Consider the following 25,859-nt stretch of genomic DNA (forward strand, 5'->3'; position numbering starts at 1 on the left):
GACTTGGTAAACGGTACCGCGTAAACGGGTAGCCCTCGTTCTTTAGAAGGCTCGTTTCTCGAATTACTCTTCGAGCTGCTCGTAACATCATTCTTGACATTCCGCAGCTCTCGGCCGCTCGTTAATTTGTCAGAGCCGCCATCGTTCGCCGGAACGCGATTGTCTCGGAGACCTTTTGTCGAGCGCTTATCAACATTTTCCACGGAATTGTCGCGTAAATCCAAACGCTTGCTATCGATATCGTTCTCTCGAGAGGTTCTACCGACGACGCAGAAGGGCTTCAGGGTAGGAACCAGGTCGTTCCGCGTCGTCTCGTAAACTTGCCGGTCGTCGGCGCGTAACTCTTTCCAGTCGTAACGAATTTGAGGCTTCCATCCATAATTGTCATCGGTGGCTCGGTGATCCTTTGTGCGATCGATCTTTCCACACGCTTCCCTCGTACGTTCCTCGACTAGGTCGTTGCGAGCGCCGTTTCTCGAGTTGCTGTCCCGCAGGGCGCTCTTCGAGAATGTCTCGAGAGTGATTATTCGCGATTCCTGGAGATCTCGTGACTTGCCGACGCGCAGGGTCCCGTAGTTCTCTATCGACGGCTGGTCTCGGCCGAGGTCAGCCCACCTTGGCACCTGCTGCGCGTCCTCGCCGACCACCCGGAAGTTGGAAAGGCGCGGTAAAGCGTAAGGGCCACCTGCCTCCTTCAGCAACTCCTCGGAGTCGGAACGGTAGACGGCACGCGGCCTGCCGCGCGATCTTATGGTCGCATAACCGTCGTGCACGCGACGCGAACACACATCAGGAATTCTGTCCCTTTCGCGCGGAGAACAGACGTGTAAAGACGCGCACATCGCGAGCAAGATGTAGCATGCGAACAACTTCTCTGGGGCTTCACACGTTTCCGAGAGAGAAACGCGCGTCGTTTTGTTCTTTCATTTTGAGAAGTGTCTCGGTTGACTGCATCGAAACGCGTGTATTACCTCATAGAGATGCGAAATTTTCAAGTTACTCAATTATCGCGATCTTTCGATGCATCTTCGTGTCCTTGGCATAGTTTCAGGTAAAGTTTCGTCGATTCGAGTTGACGTCGGAATTTCTATATGAATAATTCATTATTTGCGTTTCGGAATCGTTCGTTTGGATATGTGTCGATACATCTAGGAATAGATGCAAAGGCGAGCTAATCCCTCTGATACCAGTTATTTACACTCTCTTTTCGCGGATGAATTTTCTTTCAACGATCAGATTTTGGCAAATAATCGCCTTTTTAAACACGCGCTGAAAATTCACTTTACCGACACGATGGGATACTGACCAACACTGACTCATGCTATTTCATCGCCTGGCAGTTTCGAGGAGATCACAGATGTGAGGTCGTGCCTAACAGCAGCTGTTGTAACAGCAGGATTGATAACGGAATTGGGTCTCGAGGCTCTCGATGACGTAACATTCTCCAACTCTACTAAACACTCTCGGGATTCTAATTGCTCGAGAGGAGTGAGTAGGAAAATCCCAGTATGAATAAGTATTTACATTACGGCTGTTCGCATTCTATTTGTTCATATTATAACGTTGTAATGTGTAAGTTAAAATATGTCAAGATGAAATGCGTCGGACGACGATAATAGAGAAGAAGATTCGCCCGAATTGAAGGATTCATCATTCGATGAACCACGGGAGGATTAACGCTCGCCCAAGGCAGATGCTATAATAAGACCCGATGACCCAGATCGACCTGGAATCATCCGACGCGTATTGACTTATCGCGAGTGACGAGTGTGGCGCGATAAAGAGTCTTCTGGCAGCAACATCATCTCAAGATGCGCATCGGAAACGCGTAGTAATAATTAAGACCATCTGGCGAGGCACGAGCGATATCGAGTGTCGTGATGTTTCAACTAAACGAAGCGAAGCGATCACATTTCATATATATCGTAACGGCTAATTGAATCGCTCGATAAAGTGGAAATTCAGGCAGTGCTCTATGAAAATTACATCAGGCGGAAATGTTAACGAATCGATTAATTTACGTTATTGCGCTCGTGAACTTGTAATTTGATGGGTAGTCATACGGATAATCAGTCGCCCGTCAATTATACGATGTGTGTGTATGAACTCATTCCCCCTTCCCCTACTCTTCCTCTCTCTCTGCATATTTATTTCAAAATTCAGATTTTGTGTCACATTGGATATTAGAAAAGTTGCAGGATAACGGCTAAAGAAATACACTCTATCTTTCTGCCAACTAATATCTTTGGACTAAAAAGAAAGGTTCACATAGATATAAGTTGGGAGTTTTTTCATTTTAAAGACGTGTTACGTCATTGTGATGTGGAATGAAACATCCCGAAAGTTCTTTTCGTCATCTGTCGTGGCGTCGCAGCGAACGATTAGCATAAACACTATTTTACTACACGTTTGAATTTACTTATTAACCATGCGTGCAACGCGAGGGAGCACGTTGTGTACACGTTGTTCTTCACGTAATCAAAGTTCATCTCATCGGTTAGTATGAAGTCGACCGACCATCGCTCACTTTTTCAGTCTTAATGCGGCTCGTAGATCTCGTAGGCGCGTATAATATAGCGAGGGACATTACAAACGATTTACTACGCTTACAGGCGTAAATGAGCAGTAATGAGATGATGGATGTGACGACATATCAAATTGTCGATAAATATTTTTGAAGAGGCTGACTTTCAAAAGTCCATACCGTTTTCGTGATTATTTTTCCTTTAATCGCATCAGCACGATGAGATATTCAGTTTTTTATATGTCTTTTATATACTGAGAGAAAAATATAATTATTTTCAGGGACAACAATATCCTTTTCTTCATTTTAACCAAAAGTAGTCAGGAGAACTATTTTTATAGTACACTTTTACTACAGTGTTAGTGATAATAACCTTACATAGATGTTGCTACTACTATTTTTGTGATTAAAATAAAAAAAGATTTGCTGTCCCCGAAAATAACTATGTTTTTATCTCAATATAGTAAGAAGAACAGAATGAGGAGAAGCAATATAGATCTCTGCATTTCCAACTCCAGCGTGACGTGACTCTTTCTTTAGGGACAATACAGACCGGCGCACATGCATATGCAGAAATGGGCAATTATATTATTTACCGGCATTTCGAAACGCGCACGATTCAATTAACGTTGCGCAGGAAGGATACTCGGACGGACGTGAAACGTCCTGCGAATAATATATGGCCCTCCGTTGGGAAACGACGAGGTCGACACGGCTCAAGAGCCACGGGCAAAAGAGAACTCTTCGTGATCGCTATTGTGAGGCCGACCGTGCCACAAAATCAGAATACATGAAAAGAAAATGAAGCAAAATTAATTTTTACAAAGAATCCCAATAATTTTTTTGCCATGCAAATTTTTTACCAAACACACTAAAAGACATTTTTCAAGATTTATCTGTATTTTTCTTCGGTAGTTTCACATTTATTCTCATTTCGGATTTGATATCGTTTATACATCAATAATAAATAATAGAATCGATAAGTTCAGCAAGCATTTATGGTAACTCGGCTATTGTAGTTCGTAGAGTTACAAAATAAAAACACCGTAGTTTCCTGTCGACCTATCGTTCAAAGGTTTAATTGAATAGCATTCCTTTTATGTTTAAGGTGTTAAAAAGGCACTCAGTATTCTTATAGTAGATAATACACATATTGAGTAAGAAAGTTTCAGTAAACATAGGTCGAAAACTCAATTGTTTATGAGATACAATTTTATATATTGGTATCACGACTGATTTATTGCACGTGTCGCATGCAACGTGCAGATTTACTTCGATATTTACAAACCACGTTCTGAATGTCCTCATTCAATTTCCACATATATTTTAGACTTTATACTTTAGAGATTTCACCGACAATCGTTCAGTTATCATTTATATAGTTCGCGATTTTGTAAGAAGATGCCAGACGTGTATAGAAATGGAAGGAGGACACTTAGAATATCTGCAAATATCGAAATAAAGATATGGAAAAACTATTCTCTCTTTTCATGTCGCATGCGACATGTGGAAGCCAATAAGTTAGTCATCATACCAATTATTAAATATAATACAAAATTGTTTATATCTTAGAAACGATTGAGTTTTCGACCTATGTTTACTAAGATTTTTTTATGCAGTATGGTGTGTGCTATCTATCATATGAATGTTGAATGCTTTTTTTAACATCTCGTATATTTGAAACACTTGCATTCCTTGAATATTTCCTCATTCAATATTTGCGCGTGGCGAATCGAATGGTCCGTAACCGAATAGGTATGTAAATACCTATATATATAAATGCCTATATATATATATATAGAGAGAGAGAGAGAGAGAGAGCGAGAAAATGCGCAGCTCGTGCGTAAAGAATTGCAAGTAGAAAAGTCCAGTTATTGGCGGACCTTTCGCCGTCCGATAATTAGCGGTTATTAAGCCCCCTACCGTCCTTCCCTCTTCCTCCACTCTCTATTTCAACGTGGTTCATTTTGCCTTTACGATTTCTCATTTTGCGCTCGACTTTACTGCACGGCTACAAGATATCCGCGGTAATCTCTCGAGCGCAGCAGCTTCCGGGATGCAAATCGAGCCGACCAATACCTGGACAATCAGGGATCTTGGAAGATGAGCAAGAATACAGTTTTCGCCAAATTTCATTCATAAATTATTAAACGATGTAATTTTAATTTTACAAGAAGAAATTTCATAGTCGAGCGATAACGAATCGATACTTGTACAATATATGAGCAGTCGCGCTTATATATTCGAGGTAGAAAAGGAGAGAAGATAGTATTTATTTGTCATCCATTTCAAACGATGTCGCATGAAAATGAAAGACGAACGTGGTTTTCACTCATTCTGTAGATACAGTAAGTAGCGAGACAAAATGTATAAGTTTATCCTTTGTGAGAAAAGATGTGATGCGCGTGGTAGGAAGGAAGGAGAAAAAAGAGAAAAGCAGGCGAGTGCAAGATAGCGGTCGTTAAAGACAAATAAAAGTCGGACACGCACATCACGTGCGTACCGCACGAAGGAAGCTCCCCGTCTCGCGTACCTTCCCCCCCTTCCCTCTTACTAGTCGTAAAACCGTGCCCGCGGCCACGAGGCCTTGTCCCTCGCGTGCACACACACACGTGACGCAGGTGCGCTCTGTCTTTTTTTTACTCCTCCCTCTCTCTCTCTCTCTCTCTTTCGATTGGTGATTCTTTATGATTGGCTCATAAATATTAATATCGACGGGAACGTCGATACGTTACGAGCATCTTACCTCGTTAGAATGCTACTTCTTTTCTGCATGTTTATAAAGTTGAAGGGATATATGCAAGGTAGAAATTGCGGGGTTTTCCTAAGTACTCAAAAAGCCCAATAATTCCGTTGCACGCGGTTGCATCTTTATTTGATATGGATGCTCTCGCACTTGGATAATCAACATGGTGCAATTACGTGCACGCTTTCGTCATGCCCCAAAAATAAATCGCGGAACTCTTTCGCGACGCGTGCCGCGTGTCGAGGAATTACGTCGTTGCCGAGAGTCTGCAATTATTTCGTCGGAATAGCGATTTCGCGTGAGACCGGCAGATTGTTGTCCGAGCAGCGAAAAATCTGATTATCATTCCATGATTATCTATATAATTGGTTAGTCGTAACTTTTGTATTATCATAGAACAATCGTTGGTGTTTTGTTTAAGCGCCTTTAAAGATGTCGTAATATTTTATCTAAGTGACAGGGAACAGATTAGGCGCGCGGAGTTCATTATTAACGCGCGATTTATTGTCTTCCGAGCACGATAAGTACGGAGTATCATGGTGTATCACGGCGTATCACGGCGTATCACGACGGATCGCGACTCAACGTAAACGTCAAAACGCAGAGGGATGCCGTACAGGATTAAGAGAACCCGTCGGGTAAAACCACTGTCATAAATCACAGTGGTGTGCTCCGCCACCGAATGCCACCGGTACTACCTACTGCTGCAAGTGGCAAGAAACCGCAAATAGACGACGAGTCGACGATCCCGCGGTACAAGCAGAGCAAATCGGAATTTATCGAATCGAAATCTGTGCAAAAAACCTGCCTCTTCGTCCCGTCGTCTTCCGCTTTTTCAATCGATGATCGATGTGCAAGGGCGACCGAAAAGTCACGCCTCTCCGATCGTATCGATACGATCGTAACGGTACGTGATCTCAGCTTTAGATTTCAGCTAGAAATGTTTTAATTAACTTCTGTTAAACTCTTGATACATGAAAAATATATCAGAAAATATCTAGATAGAGAAACATCGAATCGGATGTTTTTGCATATTAATTTCCTTTTATAAAGGTGAAATACCGGCAAATACTTTAGCCACTGTATATTATCGTTCGTTATTATTAAATCTCGAGACAATATATCGCAGTCATGAAATTTTTATGTGAAATTTGCATGATAGGTTACTTCTGGGTGACGCAATATCGTCACGATGATAAATTCCGCTTCGAGCAGGCTTCGAGCGATCAATGAATGATTTAGCTACGCAACGTGCGTATTTCTGTCCTTTTCTTCTTTCTAGAAGTCGATTGTTCTAGTCAAGGTCAATCGCGGTTAAAACGTCATTCAGTCGATTTTGCAAGTTCCGTCAACAGGATGGAATGTAAAATTGGTGTACGTCACTAGCGAAACGAGCGACGTTTGTACGTGTGCATACAAATGCATTCTCTCTCGGGTGCGTCTTGATTTTTTTCTCGCGCGCGCATCGGCGGCATAAAGAAGTCGATGATAAGATAGTGCGGAGGAAATTCAGAGAGCGAGAGCGACAAATGTAACGATAATAGTAATTCATCGTGTGAAGCTGATGAGCTTAATTCATGGGGCCAGCACACAGACGCACACGTCTGGACACGGCCAAAGGCCCCGAGGAGATGTGGAGACCCCGGGACTTGATTGGAGCCAACTAGTCGACCAATCCCGCGATCTCGCTTATTAAAAGTCACGCTGTTGTTTCGTCTTTTGTCTCTCCTCTTAATATCGGCCATTAGCTGACCGCCTTGAGTGCACGTTCGCCTTTGTAAATCTTGTCTGTCTTCCTTTCGTCTTTGTTTCGCGTTAGTCAGCCCGTCAAGATTATTCATCTAGAATTCTGTCTGTCTTTTGAGTCAAGTATCATTCACGTTATTTTCAACGTTAGGGAAAAGTGTCGATAAAAGGGACAATTCGTACCCTCGTCACAAGAGGCCACAGGATCCGGGCCAGATTCTTGGGGACCAATGGCGCAGGATCTAACGTCGTTAGGACCAACAAGAAGAGAAAGGACAAAACAACGGCTTGCCGATTCTTTTTTTGAAAATCTACGACTGGTAGAGAGAGAGAGAGAGAGAGGGGGAGCGCACATTCGCGACTGCTGGATATCGTTTCGCGGGTGGACGAGGATAATAATAATTGCAGTTTATGACTGGACGCGCCAATGAGTTCGCTCCCACTCGCGGGTCCTGCGAATTAACGGAACTCCCACGCGTGCTCTTGGTTGGTGTAGACTGTCTTTCGTCTCAAGTTTATGAATCGTACGAGTAACGTGTACGTATGTATCCAGAGTGCCTCTCTTTCCCCTCACGATGACTGACAATGTATTAAGTATTCGACGGATTCACATAAAAATATCGACGCCCGATGAAAAATTTCATATTTGGCGACTCGATATTTTTTTGAAAATTATCACATTAAACGGATATAAACATTTTTCTTAAGTACCAAGTTGATCTTTAATATTTCAATCTAATTAAACCAATAATATTATTAGTCGAGATGATTAATATGCTATTTTATAATGTCGTGGCGTGCACAGTATGGGTGCGGTTAGTTCGAGAGTACAAATTAATTAATGGAAATGTATGCGTCGCGTGATCGAATGCGTAGAAGTGTGGAAAGAAGAAGAAAGAGGAGCCCGATGCGCGCCTGAATTACTAACTAGGTGACGGACGGATCCGCGATTGAATTATAGTGTATTCGAATTTGGGAGATACGAAGAAATGATTATTGAGGAATCTTATTATGAATGTGATGTAACATTGATTAATCGTTTAGTGAAACGCCGTTTCCGAATTTTAAAATTTTGGAAGGATGTTTAGAAAAGTTAGAGAAAGATGAGGAAAAAAATATTTAAACGAAATTTATTAAATATAGGAGTCTCTCTCTCTCTCTCTCTTTCTCCTTCTCAAAATAAAGCAAAATTTAATGCCTTCGACAACAACGTTAATGTGCAACTTGAAAGTGTGGCCAGATGTAAATGAAGTAAAAGAAAACGAGAGAGATTTGTATCGTTGGTTTAATCACAACAGTATGCGCGTTGATCATGAATATCGCGAGAAAAATGCCGTCACGAGCTAGAATTGCTAATAGGATATATCTACGTATACATATGTATACACATAAGATATCTAGGCCGGTGATATATTCCCGTTAGCCGGCTCGTTTTCAACGATTATGGATGATCTCTCTGTTTCTAATTACGTAACGAGGATTGATCTTGCTTATTATCTGGATCGAGAAACACTGCTGCGCCACAAGATGCTCTGACCAAGCATAAAGGGGGGAAGGAGGGGGGGGGGATCGGAAATAACATAGCAGTTTAAGCTTTCTTGTTTTTCTTTTTTTTTTATGAAGATTGAATTGTTATCGAATAATTGAAATCCCGATATAGACCGTGGCGGACGATACTCCCGCAGGATGATTCAAGGCGAGACAAAAGATCGATCGTTATCGTCGTAAATCGCGGGGTTACACACGGGACTGTAAATCTCGGGCATTCTCGGACTTTTGCACAAAGCGGATAAATCGCGGGGCTCGTATTGTCGACGGCTCCACGCTTCTTTCGACAATGTCTCACAGGGATCGGCAACAAGGTGCGCCGAATCTTTTCACGCAACTGCTTCCCTGGTTGTCGAGTATTCAGTTTCCTAATCGCTTTCGTAAATTCCCGACGGCGATTTGTTCAACCGGGAATGTGATTCCACGGTGAGGATATCGCTTCTAAAACTACAGCCGTATTTTAGCGTCGAGACTTTTGGCGACAAGATCCGATTTCTTTTCACGATCAAAGAATGCACAAAACGGAGCGGTGTTTTTGTTCGTGTCTTGTGATCTTAACATTTCTTAGTATGAGCTAATAAGAGAAAAAGAACAGCACGCGTTGCTTTAACTAGTCCGAAAGTTATTTATCGCTTTCGATTCTTGCCGAGGCATTTACTGTGACATTTCCCACGTATCAATAACTGCATACGGTGGCGATGTTTGCGAGATTTTTTCAATCGATAGGGTTCGAAAGAGTGATGCGGGTACAGAGAAGGGGAGAGGAGAGATCGGGAAGAAGATGGCTTACAACGACAACGACGACGACGACGGTGTACGCGACGGGAATGCACGATGAAACAGCGAACTAAACGACGCGCAAAAATCCACGACTCCTAGAAACGACGGGCTCCCTCTATTTCTTCCATATACGTACATACGTGCATCAAAGAGTGCGATGAACACGATATCATGGCCTCCACGAGGCCCCTTTCTTACAAGTGCATCATTGAAATACATTTTTTGGATACACCAGAGTGTAATGGAACATAATGATGACGGTATAATCTTATTTTTTGTTTAGAATAACTTTTCACTTGGCTAATGCTAACTAATTAATGAATCCAAACAATTCAAAGTCGCGATTTCTGCGAGAACGGACCAATCTGTGCGCTCTCTTCTCGAGTAAAACAAAATAAAATAAAACAATATTAGTTGCAGTTATAATGCGTAACAGTTGAAACTAGAACGCGAAAAAGATTCTCATATGTAAATTCGAATTTTCACAGTGATCGATTTCATTGCGGATGGGCATCCTCGATACTGAAAATCGCAAAGAGGTTACCGTGTTGTAAAGGTAACGCGAGAGAAATGTGGCATACTTAGAGAATCGCGATATTCAGCGAGATGAAGGCGAGCCGGCATCTAGTGTAAAGCGAATCTTGCCTCAAGAATCCGTGTTTTGTTTGTAGAAATTCAATGAGATCGTTTCTTTTTTTTTTTTTAATATAATCATTATTCAACTATATCGGACGTGTAGAGACTTTTAATTTCCTTGTATAGTTTTTACTTCAATTTCCTGGCTCGAAAGAAAGAGCACGGCAGAAGAAGGCATTGTTGCTCCGTCAATAAATTTCAGAAAAATGTGTTTGTTAATTTAATGCGATAAAATTATATTACGAAGACACGGTTATGCCGAAATGACTGATAAACTACTCGAGGTAAGTAAAAACTATTTATAACGTAAGATATTGCTGGTTTCACATTCCTTATTGATAAGAACTGTTGACTACTTAAATTACATTACAAGCTTGCAACGTAAACACAGTTATATAAGAGTTACATAAAGTAACTCTTCGGGTGGCACAAGCGTCAATCATTTTTTTTCACTTTTCTGTTGAAAGGGCAATCTGTTTAATAAGAGATAAAAAGGCGATCGCATCGAGTGCATTGACTAGATAACACGCGATAACGTATCAGAAAAAGATATCGGCCCAATACTATTTGCCGATAATTCGGGATGCAACGGGAAAATTTACATAGATTCAAACCAACGATTCCGATTCGATTACTCTCACGCTCATAATCCACTCCATCGAAATCTCACGATCCAACCACGATTCTGTGCACTGTATCATATCGATCATATCATATCGATCGAGAACAAAACACTGGCACTGATGGAGCACGGTCGATTCACAGAGCAAGAACACACAAAACAATCAGGCACACTGCGCGCCTCGACGCGAACTGAGCGCGCAAAGCGATCTACGTACAGGGGGATCTACGAGGCCCGAGCGACGCTCGATCCTATTGGCTGGTGTGCGTGGCTATCTTCATGGTCCCGCGGCCATTCGACTGCGTGTCGAGTAGCGCGCTCATTTTCAAGTAGAAACGTCCCTTTTTAGAGAGATACGTGTTATGACATAGGCAGACGATAAACATATTCCATCTTATCCAATGACTGCGCGATTTCTAGAGCTACACTTTCGTTTGTTCACACGAGGTGTTTCCAGTGTTTTCCCGATATTTGGACAGATATCGACAAATTTTACTCATTACGGAGACAGTTCAACCTCTTGCGAACGCGTGTCGGAATATTTCCGATATAATACTTTTGCCGTTTGAGATATGTATCAAGAATATTTCGATACTATATGTCTTTACATATGTATTTTCATATGAAACATTATTTTTACTTTAGCTCAACCGCAGAACTCGATACGGAAGCTCGGTGGGAAACCGGGAGGAAAGGTTCGCGTGCCACATAAATCGTCGCAACAGGTTCAGAGGAATTCAAAGTCGTTAGAGATCGGCCGGACAGCCGGCTTGTTGTTCCGATAATTGTCGATTAATTAAGACTAATTACCCACGCCAATTTATTCCGTTTCCACATGGTTAATTCGGTGTGTCTCGATTGCGGCCGTGATATATCCGCTCACGTTATTATAATTGTTATTATACGCGGAAAAAAAAATTCAATTCGTGTAACTGTATTTCGGTTATGACAATTTAAATTTTCTATTTGTTTGGGACTAGATGAAAACTCGATTGTAGAAACAGAAAAATCCCTATAGAATGCTTCCGCTATTCGGACAATTGTACTCAATTAACCTTAACCAAATTATATTGCTATTCCGACAAAAATATTATTTTTTCCCTAGTGGAATTTAAAACTCCTTGATTCCGAGACTATCGCCTTAGTCTGCAGGATCACTAACGCTGCTGGTATGTCGAATATAACGGCAGCACATGTTGCTTCGCATTCTCGGTTTAGGTAACCGAATAGTTTAACGGAACGGAAAATTTCGGTTCCCCGAACCAAGAGAATTTGTTGATGTAAACAGTCTTTCAGCTAGTAAAAAAAGGCTACATGTTATTGTAACCGAAACTCAATTAACTGAATATTTTCAGTTGTCATAATCGAGTTAGTTTTTTCCGTGCATTAGCAATTGGCTTATTATTTATACTACGCTCTGAACACGACTCGTGGAAATGACAAAGTCAAGCGTTCGTGTGTAAAATTTAAACTTAAATAACAGGTGTTGTGAGAAACAAAGGAGCCGAGTTATGGCAGCGGAGGTAATTGTAATATGCGTGCAAAGATAAAGTACTCACATTTGTAGAGAGCTGACTAGTCAGTGAGTGCACCTTCTCCTGGGCATCCAGCAATTCGCGTCGCAATTTTCTCAACTCGTGCGCCTGCTTTTCCTCGGCCGAGCTGTAAAGGCTGCTCGCAGTCGACACCAGTGATACCGAGGAGCCGTGAACTGAGAAGAAAGTAACCACGACAACCCTTCATTATAGCGCGTTTTTAACGTTAACTTCATCTTGGATTCTGTGCGAGTTTAACATTAACAAATAGCCTACGTGATCTCGGGAATCTGGCGATTCATCGGCGAAACATTTCTCTTTTAAATAAACATTTCTCGCGAGAGGATTTGATGAAAAGACCAACGATGGAAATCCTAGATTAGTGACACAAATGTCGAACTCACTGTCATCGTCCTTGTGTACATGCTGGTACAGGTTCGGGGGTTGGCGCGAGGTGTGCGTAGGCGTCGGTGATGTCGGCTGAGACCAGTGTTGGCCTGTGCAGCCCGCCGATCCCACGGGAACGCTGTAATACGGCTCCACACCGACCCCCATGCCGATCCCAATCCCGACCTCTTCGCCCACTGACGACGAGGCGCCGCTTCCTCGTGCGAGCATCGACGGATACATCTTTTCGCTCTTGGTGGATCTGTGAAAATACAAGCGCAGTTCTCTAGATCCCCCACGCGGCCTTTCCATGTAAAATTCTTCTAAAGCTAGACTCCGAAGAGAAAGTCTTTCAGCCTGGGGGACGCTTTCTTTCATCGCCGATTAAATTGCGAAGGAATCGAAAGAGGCCGAAGAGACCAAATTTTTGTAAGTTTCTTTGCTTTCTTTGCTGAATACGCGTAACAAGAGATATAAGAGAAATCAACGGTGTCGAGTCTCTCGCAGGTCTAACGTTTTAGTTTCTTTTCACCAGCGATTCAATCGTAAACTAGATTATATCTCAAGAGTTGTGTGATTTATTTCTAACGATTACGCACGTGTGACAAATAACAGAATGAATCAATACACAGCGAATGACTGTCGATTGGTTGGCCTGGAATATCGATGAAGCATCGCGCATGCAGCTGTACACAAGCAACACGATCGAATGACGAACTTTGGCACAATATACAACGTCAAATCTGCCGTACGAATAACGATTAGCACAGTATGTATTGGTCTGTTTGGAACGTCAATAGTGATTTTCTAAAGATAATGATGACAGCAGACCCGGCGGAAATATATGCGCTTGTAATTGTTGTATTTGTTCGAGTTTTGCGCTCTGATTATTTCGATTCCTACACACAGGAGGAATCTTTACGGTGAAACTTTTATCATAGAGTCTTGGAAAAGGCAAGTTCAGTTGGGCCCCAGTTTTTAGTTATTAAAGATAAATTCGGAAAAATGAAATTTTTAATTAAACTAATCGAGAGAGAAAGATCTATAAATATATAAATATCACATTTGTGTTTTCGGTAACAAGATCACTACAAATTTTCCGAACAATTCAATACATGATAGTTCTAGTCGTACGACGCATGAAGTACACTCGGTGAATACGGTGTGTGCGTGATTGCGTGAATTAACTCTTGGGAATTAAAGAAGAGAATCCGAGGATCCAAAGTTTTGAAATTTTTGGATTTTAAATTTGTGTAAAGAACTGAGATTTCAATTTTCAAAATTTCTCAGTGTTTCTACTCCTAAAATGGAATATTCAACGCGCGAGATGACAAAGAATCTCGCGGGAAGAATCTTCGAATCTAAGGATTCTTTCAGGATCAAGAGAGACTCGCGAATATATGTGCGAGACCGGCTCTCGAGCGTGTACGTATAAGTGTATGTGTGTATATGTGTGTACGCGACGACTCTACTGATCACGTCTTTTTGATACTTATGCGTGGAAAATGAGCTCGTCGTCGTGTGTACGCTAGACACTTTCGCACTACCTTGGGAATGTCCTGTCCCGCAGATGGCTAAAACGGTCAATCAGATTGTCCTGCGTTATTTCACGATATTTCGGATCGATTATTCGTGAAAAGTGAGTCAGACAGAAGAGAAACAGCCGGATAGAGAAAACTGCTCGTCGATCGAGTAACTGCATATGCCAAAGACATTCTCTAAGCATGCAGCAACTATACGTATTGTATCAATATTTACAATCGAAACAATTGGATTCTCAATGGAGTCCTCGAACGCGACCAATATACTTTTGTGTCAAACATTAAACGTATATCAATAAACAATTGATGCAACAAAAATCTTCAATCCTCCGGCAAATATTAAAAAAAATATATATAAATATACAGTCTTCGGCCATATTATTAGACGTACTTTGATTTTGTAATAGAATACAGATTAGGAAGAGAAAAAAAGCTATTAATTTTATGTTTATTCTATTAGAATCATTTTCGATGTCAAACAGCGTTTTTACCTCTACAACCTTCTGAAGTGTCAAATCACTTGTATTATCCATAATTTTTGTAAACAATATTAATAATATTTTTCACATCAAAATTTATTTTTTGTTAGTAAGCAAGGAATTTGTTAGTAAGCAAAGCACGTCTGTTCTCGTTATTATCAACGATGTAACTAGCGCGGGTTCATACATGTTTAAGCTCATTATAACATACATTATAAAATACATTATAAAAAATACCTTTTATAGAATAATGGTTCCTTAACATGATTCGATCGATACATGAGCCGTATTATAAAGTTGGTCCTCGGAAGTCAATGAGATGTAAAAAAATTAAAGTGCGTCTAATAATATAGATAGAGACTGTATAAAATGCAAAACTGTATTTAACGCGTTAAAAATGTCAATGCTTTATTCAGTAAAGTTCAAGATATCGGATATTCGATTTTATTGCTAATATTCATAGAGCTCAGAAATAATAGTTTTACAATAAAAAATATTACTGTTGTAAATCCCATATATAATCCTTGATTGTTGCATCAGTTGAAATATGTTATTACTGACTCGAGAACCTATTGCCGACAAAATACAAATTGCTGAGCGAGACACGACAGAATTGACTGACCTGATGGAGTTGCTTCTGTTCAATCTAGGCGGTGCCGGAGATCCTGTCGAGTCTCTTTGATGCATCAGGAGGCGAGCGTGCGTCAGACTCGCGCGATGTGAGCCCAATGATTCTACGCTGTCTGCTTCGCATAAGCCCATCCCTGAAAAAGACAGTCTCGAGATAACACAAAACGACGAAATACGAAGATATATAAAAAGTAAAATTACCTTGTGATCGTCCGCTGGGCGTGTAGGTGTTGCTGTGTCTCATCCACGAGGTGGTGTAGGGGCTGCTGGACGTATAGTAGCCCTGAAGATCAGGTGCAGCGTAATTGCTGCACGTGTCGCTGAGACTACCATCGGACGGTTTCAGCACTCGGGGTGAGAAAGACGCGCTTGTCGGCCCAGCGCCAGCACCTCGCTCGCGATGATGAGCGGCCGCGAAGAGAGCGGTAAATTCTGGACTGCCGGGCTTGGGCAGACTCTGAGAGCCCAGCATGAGACGATCGCGAACCGACTGCGAGAGCTGACTAGCGCTGGGACCGGTGAGACTGTAGCTCTTATAGTGGTGACCTTGACTGGATGCTGACGAGTTTGCCTGCAACTCTGTAGTGCACGTCTGGGTACCGCCAGATACTTTGACCTGAACGCCCAAGAGTGTTCATTTATTAGTTCGTTCATCAAGCGCAATTTAGCGATTCGATTTGAAAAAAGCAAGATTAATTGCCGAGTAATACCACCTTGGTCCTTGGCACAGCGCTGACTTGAGCCGTTCTGGTCGCATCCTTGCCACCATTCTGAACCCCGTTCGGACTCGGAGTGGTGCCGGCGCTGTGTCTTTTCACGTAGCCGAAACTCTGCGGCACTCCGCGAACCTTACTACTGCTGGTGGTCGACGTACTCGATGAAATTTTCTGCGGTTTCTCGCCGTTCGCATATTCGGCCATGGCCTGTTTCCGATGTTTATCCTGCATTTAGCGACAGAAGTTGAGCGGTTATCGTTAATGTTCCGAATAACAGAGCACGAACAGTGATAATTATTATTATTCGTAGACGCAAGGCCTCTCTCTCTCTCTCTCTCTCTTTCAATAAACCTCACCTGTGATCTCCTGGAGGGACTAGGGCTAGGGGGTGCGCCCTCCTTGTCTCTCTCCCGATCCCTCGCGGCGCCGGCTTCGATATATTTTTTCCATTGTTGGCTATTGGAACTACTCGTAGAGCCGTTCGAGCCTTGCTGTTGCTGTTGTTTGAAGGCTGAGCTCTCAGTTTGCTGAGAACTGTCGGACTTCTTCACGTGCGGATGGTGGCCTGGATGTCGCGAACCCACCACACGATATACGAGATTGTGGTTACCTTGCTGCGCCCCTTGGGGGGTGGCCGATCCTCCGCCACCCCCCACGATTACGCTTCCTCCAACCGGCACCCTCTGTTTTTTCGAAAGAATGTAGAATTTATTAATTATTATTATTAATTAATTAATTATTATTTTAATTACGTGGACAATTTGAAAAGCTCGCGATTTTACAACGAAAAACTGACTTTTTCTTGGAATTATTTTTATTTTTCAATATAATCCCCTTGTATTTCAATATACTTGGTCCAGCGATGTTTCAGTGCTTTTATCCCATTGTGGGACAAAAATTGCGACCAAGATGCTCTCCGTTTTTTTTCCAATTTTGTGTATTACTTTATCCAATAAGATTTATTAGATCCAATAAGATAAGATTTAAATACTCGCCAACCTGATTACAATACTCTCTTTTCCCCTTTTTAAATTTTTAATATTTGATCACTGCACGATGTTCAATTTTCTCCATTTTTAACAATGCACTGAAGTGACTTTGTTTAAACAGTTATTTCTAACTAATAATTCAGCAAATTGACTTAATACTTCACACTTGTTCATAAAGCGAATGTGGCGCTACGATGCGATAAAAAACAGAAACACGATACTAACCTTTATATGGTAAGCTGCGAACTTTTTAAATTGTCCGCATATATGGATTTTATATACATACACACGTGTATCTACATACACACGTGTATCTACATATACTCTTTATATCTTCTTGAAAGTATAACTGTCATACACCCAGTTACGAGATACGTTGTTCACACGTCTTATGTACGAATTTTATGTAATATGATAACGAGATTTCGATTATGTGCCAAAATTCATATAACAAATTCTTTCTAATGTAGTCGCTATCGTGTATCTTGGTCTAAAGATTTGCAGGATGGTATAGATATCGATTTTTAGTGTACTTGGTAAAAGGCAGAACACCATAGTACGATTCCAAGCACAGGCGCCGTTATGACGCGACGCAACATAACGCGACGCGACGCATCGGGAAGGCAGCTTTCACCGCCATTCTTGTTATCTAGAATGTCTATTCTCAACTCCTTTTTTCTCTTCTTTTCTCTACCTTCATTTTTATGATATCATGCATGATATCATATATAAGTGCGCGCGCGCGTGTGTGTGTGTGTGCGTGTGTGTGTATGTAATATCATTGTATTCGTCGTGACAAGGACTACAAATGTAGGTTTAAAATAATAGAGTTCCATTAAAAAAAAAAACACCTTGACCTTCATTTCACCTTGGAGCCTCCACCTAAAATCAAATTTTGTTTTATCAAACTGTGCCCCCTTTGAGATACAATAACATTTGAAATTTCTCACCCTGTATATATACAGTAATACTCCGAAGTTACGCGATAAATATATATATATATATATATATATATATATATATATNATATATTGCAACAGCTTTAAATTTGTCAGAAGAATTAACGATCATTATACGTCATTATATTCCTAAAATTTTTACATTTTAGCGAATTATATATTATTCTATTTGTGTAGTATTTAGTATATATATATTCTCTTTGTACAATCTTTAGTGTGTGTATATACATATATAAAATTGTAACAGCTTTAAATTTGTCAGAATAATACATAATTTGCTAAAATGTAAAAATTTCAGGAATATAATAACGTATAATGATTGTTGGTTCTTCTGACAAATTTAAAGCTGTTACAATTTTTTTTTCATAAAAAAAAAATGTAAGCAAGTATTATGGAAAAGTCTCAAGCGTCGAATGGAAAAGCGTCGAATGGAAAAGTCTCAAGCGTCGAATGAAAATCGTGATGAAATGTATGGAAGCTGTCAAGATGAAACGAGGGTGTGTATTCCTTGCCCTCGTCTATTTCTCTACGTGGAACAACGAGTGACTCACAAGAGGGTAGGAACAGGAAGGTTCCTCGAGTTTTTATGACGTGGATCGTAAATGTATGGCAGGAAGGCTATAAACGGACAAAGGACCCGCGGGTCAAAAACACGTTTTTTTTCAATTTCCAATCCTTTGTAAAAAAGCACTTCGTATAGTATAATCTTTCCCACTTAAAACTGCTTTCTCTAAGCTTTCTCAGAGTAAATAATAATATCCTCTCTAAATTATGCGCAATTTCTTTAAATTAAAGATATTTAACTTAAAAGGGTGAAGGAAATCCGAATCAATAATCGTGTTTTTTATTTTCATCGATTTAAAAAAAATCGTCGCTTTTATATATACAACATTCAATTTCCTCCAAAATCTACATTATATTTCATGCTTGTCCAAATTTATCGTTGTTCCACTTTCTACGTATAAATTGTATGTTATCCGTTCTTCTGCTTCTTTGCGTTCTTTTATGTTGCTTCTTTTAATATCGAAAGTGACATATCGCGCACCATGGTTACAATGAACTTTTAGGCAGGAAAAATAGCAAACATTGGCGTCTTTGAAGTGCGCGAACTGGGCGCGAGAGTTCAAACAAACGGCGCGCCTCTTCCGAGTAGATGGTTTCCCGAGATTCTTTCGCGGTACGGCTGAGGTTTATTTTCCGAAATCCTCACCGTGAAAACATCACATTTTTTATGTTTGTAAATTTAAATCATAGCAAAGCGTTACCTCGAGTGCCGTCCGGCAGGATAATATCGATTAGTCGATATTATATATTATTTCCCGAGAATAACAGTTGAACAAAGAACAATATCATTGACATTATTAATATATTTTTATTGGAATTATATATATGGCGTAGGAAAAGTTATGATTACGAATTACCTTCTACGAGATATATGTGTGTGTGTATATGTATATGTGTGTGTGTGTGTGCGCGCGCGTGTGTGTTCACGATTGAAAATATTATCCTAGATAATTTTTGTTTCATTCTTTTTTTTCTTTTTAATATATCATTAATGATAAGGTATCGAGAAACGAATGAATAAAGTGTCGATCACGGGATTATCGATTTCAAGTAAGTTTTCAACGAGTGAAAGGAATTACTCACCATAGATTCCCTCTCGTCCAAGTTCTAATAATTTTTCATGAATTTTTCTTTCTGTCCTTTTCACTCATGATTCGCGTGTGTGTATATATATAATTGATATAATTTATTAATCGTAAATATTTTTATTACGATTCTATTTCATCAACTCCTTTCGTTTTCTCGTTCACAATAGCTATTACGATTATTATTTCTATAAAGATACTAAATTATTCTAAAGTTGCGACATTGGAAAATTCAGCTTTTTATATATAATATCTTTTTCAATTTTCATCGAATCATAATAAGATGTTATTTTAAATAATATTTCGCGAGGATTCTATTTCTTCTGACACTCGTCGCATCAGTTTCTCGATGCTCCATTTTGTCATCGTGTACCGCAAGAGGTGGAAATTGTTGATCAGTGTTCATCGCGGAATTAGCATGTTGTGACTAATCGATCGGCGATCGCTGCTTCGGGAGTCCAAACCGCAGTTACGAAACACCTGAGTCAGCACGTAGCCGATTGTAGTATGCGTGCAGTAACTAGCAATGGGGACCTATTACGCGGTTTTCCCCATGAGGAAATTGGGAATGTTCCTGTCAACAACGCCCTTCGATTCCTCCCGCGGCAATTTCGAGTTCCAGTTCGATTCCGAACACGTGTTAACTTTACGATATTTGTAATATGAAACATTGAACACACATACTCCATTAACAAATATTTTGTATGGGCTATTTTTCAAAAGCGATACGAATTTATATGGTAGAAAAGTCCCGATACTTCCTTTAACGACATCAATTGTACACTGAATTCACTGAAAAATTTCAAGAATACTTTTTAATTAATCTTATTATCACTTTTTTCACGGTTGTCAAATTACGTTCGACGTTATAAATACTACTTATATTATTTATATGTATGGGTATATAAAAGTCATCCTTTTTTTGCGCGTACCCGACAGTTTGTACTGTTTTTTTTCCTAGTACCCCCGTAATATAATTGTCACCATTACGATAAAGTTATAACGCGGTATTAATTATCTACCAACTATGATTTCACTTGACAATATACACGTATTCTCGACAATTTCCATGCAGTTTTCTCGAAAGGCACAAAGGTTGGCGCTTTGTCAGTCCAGAGTTTTCGACATGCGTTACCGTTACGTAGGTATATGAGGCGCCCGAACGTTAACCGTCGACTGCGAGGGTCGACGATCCATTGCTCACCGGCCCTCTCGCCCCCACTTTAGGCTCACTGTGTAATATTACTAACGTGAGTTACCCCTCCCGAATATTACACCCGTTCTCTACAGAGTGTTGCAAAAGTAACGGAGAACAATTGTAGCAAAAGGAGAGATCAGAAATCACGTTAATGGCGTCATACTCGTTTTTTCATAGTGTCTCTCTGTAACGTTTTCGAGAATCAAAAATTTTGCGTGCAAAATGTTGAGATATAACGAAATTTAGTTCGATTAAGCCGAGAGTAGATTTCGCTCGGAACAAAAGGTGCGGTACTCGCGGGCCTGCTTGTCTTAAATCACCTTGTCTTAATCGATTTATACTCGAGAGAATACAGGAGGGAAAAAAGTATTGTTCTGGTCGGCGATAAGGTACTCCAAACAAGTCCCCTGTGTTCTCTTCAGAAGGGTTCCAAGAAGGATTATTACGTGGCAACCGATACTTCTCGTTTCGCATGGCCTCGCAAGATAGTCGATAGTTCAAGACTAGATTTTAAAGGTAGAATTACGTACAAAGATGCGAAAATATAAAGAAACCTATCTATATCCTCTTGCTGCTTATTTATTGTTCATTTTTCGACTGTAGCTCATTTGTTTTATTAAAGAGTCGGAACAGAGAAAATGGACAATTTTGACTCCTGTTACCGTTATATGGTCGCAATGATATTACATAGGATAAATAGAATTAAATAGCAATTGTGGAGAATTTCATGATTTTGTGATTGAGAGTATACGAAGTTTTATAATTGAATTTTGCTCAAAGAATCGGAATTGAGTAAAAGCAATTGTAAATTAATAGGTGGATATTTGTTTGTACGAAATTCGCCAAGTGAAGAACAGAGCCAATTGCTTTCGCACTAACTTATCGATAATCAACGCCAATTGCGAATAAACGCATAAACATTTAAACATTTAATTAACGACGATTGTTGAGCTTAACTGCCATCGATATTACGATTCACTCGGCGATAAATAGCCTATCGAACGAGAATAAAAAAAGAAGGGAAAAGAAATCACGGGAGAAAGTATCGGTTATTATTTCATTATAATAATCGCCGTTAAAAGAAACCTTTATATCGACAACTTACTTCAAAGCCATTAAAATGGCCGATTTGCGAACGCATAATGCATGGACTTATGGATAATTAATAGACCGGCTCAACGGAAAGAGGTTATCGTGCGCAGTCCAACGGCAAAAAGGCTGATTAACTTAGCTATCTTTCTACGAGGATCAATTCAATGAAAGCTGATCATCTTCGACAAGAGAGAAATTTTTTTCAGAAAACAAAATGAGATCGGCAAACGCTTATATCTCAGCGTAACGCCTTTTGAAGAGGGACAAGTTAATTTTACAATATTATAAATAAGACGAAGAAGAAAAAATGAGTAATTGCGTGGTAAATGAGTAATGGGAATACTGGTAATAGAGAACGTAGAACAGAATGAAACTGTAAAACCGTGATTTGCAGTGACTCGCCGATGGAAAAATCGTCCTCTCGATAATGGAACATCCAATAGTACACGACAGCTGTGCGATGCAACAGCTGACGCGCACACACGTTCCATGCGACTGTGCGTGCATGCGTGTGTACTTGTGAGTTCGTGCCAGCACACATACATTACAGACCCTTGTGATTGTACAACGCTGTTCGAGCGTTAATTAAAACATACTGTTATCGATCGGTAACATTGTCGTTAAAAGTTCGACCGCTCTGTTTCAAACATAATTAAAGAGAAAAAATGACCATTATGTGATATCAATGATAAAAAAAGTTGAAATAAAAATTTGTCCATTTTACAACCATCCTCCGGTTTGATTAGAAAGACGAGTTTTCTATCAGTTAGTCGAAAGTATTAGGTGGTTTTGGTGTATTTCTACCGAGAACGATGTTACTCGTTGTGCTATTGACTCGCTTCAAAGTATGAACATATATTCATTGACGGATAGGTATCCGCCAATTATCGCACCGATAATCCCTGTAATCATAGGACATTTCCAACGACTCTGTACGTCAGCGTTAATTCCTCTAGTCATCCAACGTGTTATTGATGGCAGTTGGGTTATTTTCCCTGATAACCACCAGTTAGCTATCTATCCCTCGACGATATAAAAATGAACATTGGAAAAGAAAGAAAATTTAAAAATCAAGATCCTCCTAAATTTGGTTGTTTGGCTCGAATGAGATACGTGTTCGATTCTTTCCTTTTATCTTCGATCGACAATCTTACAGCAATTTCGACGTATTATTATTTCAAATTGCCTCTCGACTTCTCCACAATACGCCAATTCTCTAAAATACGCTTTGAAGATCAAATATTCCTTATGATAAGGAAATGGATGGCTATTGATCGTTCAATTAACGATAACGAAAAGTCTCGACATCGCGCAGACTCGCTTAGCCAGGGATTCGAAGCATCTGCCTGAGAAGGGAGCGAGGACCACATTAACAAGTAAATTAACACCAAACGTGACTCCAATAATCGAAGAATAAGAATTAATAAATGTTATTTCCGGACGTGTGCGCTTCTCCCTTTTTCTCGCGACACACGCGGCGTGCAAGCGCGCTCGCGCGAACCACGCTATCGATTCTGACGAGTTCGCTGACCTTGTGATGAGAGGGATGTCCCGTGTGATTGGCGGAGGTGTGATTTCCGGCGGGAATGGAGGCCAGCTCCTCGATCGTAAGTTCCGCCAAAGCGTCGTTCCCGCCGCTACAGCCGCCTAGAAGACTGCCGGCGACGACGACGCCGCCGCCGCCGCTTCCAGGACTGACGCCTCCGACACCCCCGATGCAGCCGCCACCGCCATCCGACCTCGCGACCCCCGCCGACGGCCTCTTCTGCACCCGCCTCGAGGTCACCAGTTCCTTCACCCCCGACAGCTCTCGCCGCGAGCCGCCCACGTACCTACGTAAATCAAGCGTCGCCATTATTATTATCCGAATCGCGCAATCTAATTGTGGTTTGATATGACGCTGTTTTTATTCGTTCGCTCAGCCTTGTTACACTTGACATCCGTCGTTAATATTTAAAGAATATTTCATTTTTAAACAGTTCTTCTTTATCTCCTTTCTTCTTCTTCTATCGTAATATCATTATTATTTCATTATTAATGCAAAAGGTTGTACTTTCTTTCTCTTGAAATTTATATCGTGTATTATCGATTTCCTATTACTGTACAATTGTAAAAAGTTTGTTTTCTTCTTAGGTATAATTCTTAGGTATAATAATTCGCCAACGATTTCGTCCGTTATAATGCTTCGTCATTAGTTTTGAGTAATAAATGTTTCCCTCATGTCATTTCGTTTCAGAGAAATCAACGATCGAGCAACAAGAGAGACAGAAACTTGGTCGTGTAGCAAAAAGAGTATGTGACAGCGCAATGATGAGGGAGCGAATACGGCACAGCTTTATTCGACGGTCGGATTTATGGTGTACACGATGCATAAATATTTTTTCGAACGTGCCGCGTATTGGCGCAGAGTGTCCTCTATATCGTGATTCACAGCGATAATAATTATTAATTCTTCGTTGGGTGTGTGCGTGCATCCGTGCGTGTATGCGTGTATGTGTGCGCGCGCGCGTGTGTATATGTGAGAAAGAGAGAAAGAGAGAGGGAGGCAGGTTCGCTTTTATGCGACTTGCAAAAATCATTTCGGATGTTTTCTACGCGTTTGTTTATATCAGACTTCCTCGCAATCCAGACACATATCCGTATATTATTGCAATATTTTATTTATTATACTCGAGTTTTTTTATGTATATTGCGATCTTGCTGAAAGATCGTAGGAGAAATGATAAGTGATTCGAAAAGCAGATGAGTGAAATGATGTATGAATACATTTCTAAAATAAAAAATGTGTGTAGTGTCGTGTGTTAATTCATTATTACGCATTGCTACTTTAGATATACGAGGTGCAAGTACCGCATGGGGAACCACGTTTGTTTTCCAAGAAAAGGGTTAAAAACGCCGATGCGTCGGAAAAGATAATAAACACGTTCACGACGAAGGTCGAGCTTGATTTTATAGCAAGCTTTATAAATTTATCTCGCACGTGCCTTTCTAGGTGGCGGTCGTTATTTTAACTGCCCTTACGACGGCCGGGCGGGGTTTAATGCGCCTCGTAAAAAAAGAAACGCGCTTAACCCCCAGCGCGTTGGGCCCGAACTGATTCATGAGCTCGACGTCTCGAGAAGCTAAACGGCCGAAATTTCAGCGTTACGAACGCGTGAAAAGAGAAGTCACGACGTATCTCTTAATTGCCGAAAACCCTGGTGAATCAACGGTCGGTGAGAAGAGATTATTTTTCTCCTATTTACAAGGAGTCATTTCACATTTCATCTATGCTACCTATCTTCTTTCTAGAGTGCAATATTTTCAATGCTCTGATAAATGGTTGAATTTTCTGAAAATGCGGTATTTTTACTCCATAAATAAATGTTAATTTCGTTCAATTTGAAATTGTAGATTGGAAACTTGCGTTCATTTTGCATTCGATTCTCCCTCGTTGTAACAGTGATCGGATGGACGTTGTTCTTCCAGTCGCGCTAATTCGCGGAATGCCTTTTGACTTCCGCGATCGACGAGCTCGTTGATCACTTTACGCGGATTAAATATTTGCGGAAAGCTCGAGCGACGGTGGAATTGCAGCGGCAACTTTTGAGCACGCGCGATAACTCGGTTCTTGCTGGACTGTGAGTTCGGAAAACTTGGCCTTCGTTTCTCGAATTCCCTTCACGGAACTTGCGATCACGAGGACAATTACGATCGATGCGATAATTAAAAAGTTATGACCGACGAGAGAAAAACCGAAGAGATTCAAGAGAAGAAAATTTCACCAAAATCGCAAATCGCAATCTGCGAGAACAAAATTCTCACTTTCCTAGAACGTTCCTTCGTGTTTGTACGTAATATCGCGTCTGATTTAATTTGTCAACAGATTAATCGTTGATCGAGAAGAATTCTTTTGTTTCCTTCGATGTCAATTTTGGACAAACTCAAAGTTAACAAGATGAATTTAACTTTGTAACAAATGTTGAATTCATCCGTATCAATTTCCAACAAGTTTAAAAGGATCTGTCGAGTACAATCTACGACACATTGCAACATTTGACGGTTGCAAACTTTATTCAGCCATAACTTGAACTAAACTTAAC

General features: G+C 40.6%; 1 protein-coding gene across 1 annotated transcript in view; it reads right to left on the minus strand.

The window, feature by feature from the left end:
• The window catches only part of LOC106748583 (protein sickie), a 76,935-nt gene that overhangs the window by 10,554 nt on the left and 40,522 nt on the right, over nucleotides 1–25,859 (minus strand). Inside the window, exons 10-16 of the mRNA XM_014627254.1 lie at nucleotides 23,309–23,609; nucleotides 16,247–16,573; nucleotides 15,888–16,115; nucleotides 15,376–15,790; nucleotides 15,167–15,308; nucleotides 12,542–12,786; nucleotides 12,162–12,313 (exon numbers count right to left, since the gene is read on the minus strand). Of these exons, the coding sequence (XP_014482740.1) occupies nucleotides 12,162–12,313; nucleotides 12,542–12,786; nucleotides 15,167–15,308; nucleotides 15,376–15,790; nucleotides 15,888–16,115; nucleotides 16,247–16,573; nucleotides 23,309–23,609 (1,810 nt within the window). The remainder of the gene's footprint in view (nucleotides 1–12,161; nucleotides 12,314–12,541; nucleotides 12,787–15,166; nucleotides 15,309–15,375; nucleotides 15,791–15,887; nucleotides 16,116–16,246; nucleotides 16,574–23,308; nucleotides 23,610–25,859) is intronic.

Source organism: Dinoponera quadriceps, unplaced genomic scaffold (assembly GCF_001313825.1).
Source record: "Dinoponera quadriceps isolate SergipeBrazil2010 unplaced genomic scaffold, ASM131382v1 scaffold2791, whole genome shotgun sequence".
Lineage (NCBI taxonomy): Eukaryota > Metazoa > Arthropoda > Insecta > Hymenoptera > Formicidae > Dinoponera > Dinoponera quadriceps.